The sequence below is a fragment of the Drosophila novamexicana genome, unplaced genomic scaffold (genome assembly GCF_003285875.2).
Source record: "Drosophila novamexicana strain 15010-1031.04,08,12 unplaced genomic scaffold, DnovRS2.1 tig00000739-arrow-arrow-pilon, whole genome shotgun sequence".
Lineage (NCBI taxonomy): Eukaryota > Metazoa > Arthropoda > Insecta > Diptera > Drosophilidae > Drosophila > Drosophila novamexicana.
This window is the reverse complement of record NW_020824819.1, coordinates 2,636,134-2,641,987: the sequence shown is the minus strand read 5'-3', so window position 1 is coordinate 2,641,987 and position 5,854 is coordinate 2,636,134. Positions and strand designations below refer to the sequence as shown.

Sequence of the window (5,854 nt, the reverse complement as noted above, 5' to 3'; positions counted from 1 at the left end):
CCCACTCCAAATGGCCGCCAAGCGTGGCTGCTCACGCTTGGGCGAATCAGTGGATCAACAGGGAGAAGCTAACACAAGTCGAGCGATTTGCATGACCGGATCAGTGGATCAATTGCTGGGTGCGTGAGCTGCTTCCAAACGGAATATGAAAGAGAAAGAACAAAACTGGAGCACTTCAATCTCTCAACAAGCGGCTGCACTCATGCTGCACTTTGGGAGCAAGTTGCAGTTTTAGAAAACCAAAGGCACACTAAACCACTTGATCATTTGACCATGCAATTTGCATATTATTCAAGCAACAGGAAAATAGTGCAGATTTCCATTTCTCTATACTCCAATCGGGATTACTGAGTAGACGTTGGCGAAATCTGGACTATTCGAAAATCTTGAGCATTTCATGTATTTAATCGCCAACAAAATGTAAAGGATTTGTTTTAATTCACTTTATCAACGAATCACATGAATGCTTCGAATGGAAATAAGCTCACATGCAAAATACAAGTTAAGGCCGATTTAATTCTTCATCGAAGAGGCCTACATTTTGCGAGAAGCTTAAATCCCCGAAATTTCATCCAATCAACTTTTAACCAGCATTTACCATCCAAGAAGAGTAGATATTGCGAAAGGATCGACATGACCCCTGTTTGATCACATAGCTTATTTGCATATTACTAGAAATAGTAATGTATTCTTAATAAAAAATAATATAATAGGTCGAAATTTCCCACCCCCACAACTCGTTCAAAGCTTGCCATTTATCCGTACTCTTATTATCCCATCATATAGCTCTCATAAGCCCGATCGAAACCGCCTCAACTTGGTATTGATGAGCCTTGGAGCAAATTTGATCAAAAACGCACTTCTAATTTATGTCATTGAAAATTTGTCTGTTTTCTTAGACATCTTGAGCAAGCTCAGTAGCAGCGACATATGTCTATAAGAGTATTCAAACTTTGTCATGCCGAACATAGCGATACTCTCTCGAAAGGGTGCAGGGTATGCGAATGCATTGCCTATCATTAGAAGTGCGTAAATGAAGAAGCCACTTTCGAAGCGTGAAAAACTTAAAATATTAAGTTTTCGTATGGGTTATTTATGGCCATGGGATAATAAATGGATGTCTGTGGCGCATTTGCAACACAGTTTATTTGGCTTAGACAGCAAGTGTTAGCTGGTTGTTGGCAGTGCTCGTAAGTTAAGTGTGCCACGTTGGCAAGTTGCCAAGCTAGCGATCTATTAGAAGATATTGCTAAAAGCCCAGTGAGCACTTGAAGTCTCAGCCCAGCTAGCCAAATCCGTAGCCCCTTCCCTTCACTAAGCACTGCCGTAGTTCCTAACTGGAAAACAGTCGGCCTAATGACACTCGTCTCCAGATGCTGCTCGGTGTTAATTTGCGGTCATTAGCCAAGTTCTTTTTTCACAGTTTGCACGCAGTCGGCGCTCAAGGAAGCTGCAAACTGTTGAAGGTATGAAGAGAAGCTGGGGACACTCCAGGCTCAATCAATTTGTGTCTGTTTCACGACACATGCATTATTCTTGACTCAGTGGAGGTAAAAGGCTTTCCAAAGCCTTTGTGGTCTGCTGCCAGCTCGGCTCACAATAGGCCTTTGTGAACGGTTAAATTGCACTTGATGCTGCCTTTTGGGCTAATGATGCGCACGCAACAGGCACAAGGCACAAGTGAAGAGCGGGTGAAAACGAGGTGCCAAGTAAAAATGCTAATTCATTTACACTTTGACCAGCGACAATTGATTTATTGATGCGGAAATACAACCGATTAGGGTCCACAATAAATAACGACAGACCCGTGGACACACACACAAAAGTAAGTGAGAGCAATGCCAAATATGGGTCACGGATATGTCGGAACTCTGTTTGGGTCAGCATCCCAGCCAGCACCTGTACAGGTGCAGTCACATTGAGCTATTCGTGTGTTAAATAACGCTTTGTTGGCAGCCACGCCCTGTCTTGGGGGAGCTGGTTAGCATGGCTAACCCAGATTTCAATTGCAAGTCTCGAAAAGAGGCGTGCGAATCGCAGGTCGCTGCCTACAATGGCAAACACCTGCCGAGCTGGCCAACAAATTTCACTTATTGCCAATTTGCTGCCAATGAAATAAAATACTTTGTATGCGCACTTTGCCGATAGCCAACCTCAACCTGATCCAAGGCCTGCACCGGACTCGAGCCAGAAGACTCGAACAGCAGCCGGTCTGGCTGTGCAATAAATAAATTGCAGAATTTATTTGGCAGCACTTATGCGTCGCTTTTTTCATCGAATGCATTTTCTACTGTGATTTATTTGCATGACCATTAAGCCCGAAAGGGGCATCCGAAATGAGGGGCAGCCTCCTATGCAACAATTATTCTGGACTATCAACGGTTAGAGATGGGTGCTAGGTACGATTGTTACTAACTTCAAGTGAATGTCGGAATGTCCTGCCAGCTTTAGATGATATTCCCGCCCTTAGACAGGCTGAATGTTTAGTCATAATTGTTACTTACTAGATAATCATAGAGTTATAGTTATTGGACATAGTTCATAAGGTATGTTAAAGTTTTCAGAAGAAGTATTACGTACTTACCTGAATTAAGAGTTGGACTCCTCGCTTCATCTACGTATTCGCTGACAAGAAGCAGAACCGTGACACAGAGCTTCGATGTTTGCCATCGCTGGCACTTGGCAACAGTTGTGGCTGCTTCCAGCTGTTTTTCCGCGAATCTCTCCATTTGACTGCATGGCGTCGGCCTTTCAGGCATTTTCAATTGATTTTTCTATTTATCAAACAGGAAGCATCTTTAGGATGCACTAAACGCAGAACTTGTTCCCACTGAAGTTGTAGATTAAGTTGGCGGTGCGCGCGCTGAGTCTTTATTTAACGGCACTAAGAGTTGCCGCACTTCGATCGTTCGAGTTATTATTCAAATTTTTCGGTCTACCATAATCAAGGTGTTTCAGTTCAGCTAATTTGTGCAATAGAAATTCCAAACCAAACTTTCGATTTATTCCTAACACAGCCGAGACATTGGGAAATTACAAAGATATATAATATAATTGTAAGACTAGTTCACGTGGTAAGGGACTTACAGATTAGCAAACCAATATCGCTAAGGCAAATCCTTATCGCTTCGATCCAGAATATATACAATTAAAGCAGTCGGAGAGGATTGCGTTATAACTCAGTAAACTGTTGGGAACAAAATGCACTTTATTTACAAAACTACATTTTTGAGGGAAGGTGAATTAGCTTAATATTCTCCATTGGGTTTGTGTCTTAGCTTGAGCTTTTCACAATCCAACTCACGCGAGCAAATAATGCGCGCACAATATAAGCAAGCGCAATACTCAACGAACCTGTGCGCGGGCAATTTTATAGCCAACGCCTAAAAGCCTACTACGAAAAAAAACAATTGTGGTTTTAGAGGCAAATATTCGCTAATCTGTATAAAGAATTAAATTTATTTTAACAAATAATTACTTAACATAAAACAAATAAATAAGCTTGTGAGGAACTGATTGATAGACAAGTCCAGACAAAGTTACTGTTATTATAAACTTCTGGAATAAGCGCAGCCAATATATGCTTGGTTCATGCCTTCAGCCCGATCTACCAAGTGACCGTTTACCCCACCTCAAAAACTGTTGCATATATCTTTAATCGTTTATTTGCGATAGTAAACTAGACTCTAGCTGCATTTATAGAACAAAGTGTTAACAGAAAGTATAACCAATTATTGGTCTATTCGTTCAATCAGACCAAGGAGGCAAACTAACATGAGCTCATCTGGAAACTACATCAAGGCAAACCAAAAAGTCAAACGGACATTCACTTTGAGTCGGGCATCTAACAATTCAAATATTTTTAAGATATCCCTTTCATAGCCTCTACTCCTTATTCAGATCGCTTGCTTTGAAATGCAAGTCTTGATTGATAATACTTATTATTACTATATAGCAATATACATTTGTTTTGAATTATAAATGCGACCAGAATCAAAATAATTGACACAACAAAGAAAAGATAAGCTGTTTAATTAAATAGATAAAAAGCAAAAGAAAATTTGAACTAGGTTACGCGTTATGCACAATTCGAACAATTCGAAAGCTCAGTAATTAAATAGAAGACGTAACGTTCAGTAAATATGTTCGATTTGACGGGCAAACACGTCTGCTATGTGGCCGATTGTGGAGGTATTACCTTAGAGGCTTGCAAAGTGCTGATGAGCAAAAATATTGCAGTAAGTATTTGCGTAGCAGACATGAATTGCAAAATGACTCAAAAGAGAGCCTTGCTCGAGCTTTACATGTTCGACTGTGCAAGAAGCACTTCACTCTTGGAGATTCTAAGAGTTGGGCATAGATCTACACACAATCAAGTATAATAATATTTGGCACTTCCTCCCATCCCACTTAGAAACTTGCCATTCTTCATAGCGTGGAGAATCCGCAGGCTATTGCTCAACTGCAATCTATTAAGCACAGCACGCAAATCTTTTTCTGGACCTATGATGTAACAATGGCAAGGGAGGATATGAAGCAATACTTTGACGAAGTCATGGTGCAAATGGACTACATCGACGTGCTCATCAATGGGGCAACCCTGTGCGATGAGCAGGACATTGATGCAACAGTTAATACAAATCTAACCGGAATGATGAACACTTGCGCCACGGTGCTGCCATATATGGACAAAAAGCAGCTGGGCAAGGGCGGAATAATTGTAAATGTGACTTCAGTCGTCGGGCTGGACCCATCCCCAGTATTCTGTGCGTACAGCGCATCAAAATTTGGTGTTATAGGATTCACTAGAAGTTTAGCGGCAAGTTAAATTTGGCATTATCTTTAAGTATTTGCAAGTTGAGTTAAATCATTTTCCTCAAAGGATCCGCTGTACTACTCCCAAAATGGGGTCGCTGTCATGGCGGTTTGCTGTGGACCCACCAAACTCTTCGTGGATCGTGAGCTCACCGCCTTCCTCAGCTATGGACAATCCTTTGCCGACCGCCTACGTAGCGCTCCTTGCCAGTCGACGACTATCTGTGCTAAGAACATTGTCAAGGCGATTGAGTGCGGTAAAAATGGACAGATTTGGATAGCCGACAAGGGAGGACTGGAGCTCGTCAAATTGCACTGGTATTGGCACATGGCCGACCAACTGCTCCATTATATGCAGAGACCCAACGAGGAGAAGGAGGACGAAAACGATTAGATGACTAAACACAACATTTCAGTCATAAATATTCTTAAATTATGTCACTCATCTAAGACTTCCTCACCATTTTATAAGCACGTAAACATGCACCACAATTTCGCTCAACAACATAAAACCTTTTTAAACCTTTTTTAATGAAATATATTAATCGGGTATTTTATTACTTTAAAATTAAAATAATTCTCCTTTGTTTACAAGTAATTTGAGTTGAGTCTGACTTTAATCTCTAGATTAATATATAAAAGTAAAAGTGAAAGTAAATTAATTGATGGTGGGATGGTGGGTGTCTGAGTTAAAAACGTTTCGCTGGTTTGTGTCTCTGATTTAGCTGTCAACAACACGTTCGCAGCCAACTTCACGTGTGGGAAATTCAGACAATGTGCTACTCATGTTTGGACGAAAGCGCAAAATTGAACTCCCGGGGCGCACATTTTTGACTCACTTGAAGTTGGCTGCGCACAGATATTTGAATCGCGTACCGCGATTTGAATATTACGTTTATTTTGTTTCTCTAACGTTTATTATATGAAAAGGCAAATGGTTTTTTAAATACAGATCAAATTAAATGTGGGAAATTTTAATTGATGCAGATTATTCACGTAGAATTATTGCAACGAAGTAAACTAATATGAAAATCTCATA

General features: G+C 40.7%; 1 protein-coding gene across 1 annotated transcript; it reads left to right on the top strand.

Annotated features, from left to right (window-relative positions):
• The first annotated feature begins 4,142 nt into the window (after window positions 1-4,142).
• Window positions 4,143-5,209, top strand: LOC115763495 (alcohol dehydrogenase-related 31 kDa protein). The gene is made up of 3 exons (XM_030706088.1): window positions 4,143-4,238; window positions 4,415-4,819; window positions 4,883-5,209. The coding sequence occupies exons 1-3, from the start codon at window positions 4,143-4,145 to the stop codon at window positions 5,207-5,209; spliced, it is 828 nt and encodes a 275-aa protein (XP_030561948.1).
• Window positions 5,210-5,854: the final 645 nt, after the last annotated feature.

Coding starts and splice junctions, on each gene's coding strand:
- LOC115763495 (XM_030706088.1), top strand. CDS start 4,143: ATGTTCGATTTGACGGGCAAACACGTCTGCTATGTGGCCGATTGTGGA. Junction 4,239..4,414: donor TGATGAGCAAAAATATTGCA/GTAAGTATTTGC, acceptor CATCCCACTTAG/AAACTTGCCATTCTTCATAG. Junction 4,820..4,882: donor GATTCACTAGAAGTTTAGCG/GCAAGTTAAATT, acceptor TTTTCCTCAAAG/GATCCGCTGTACTACTCCCA.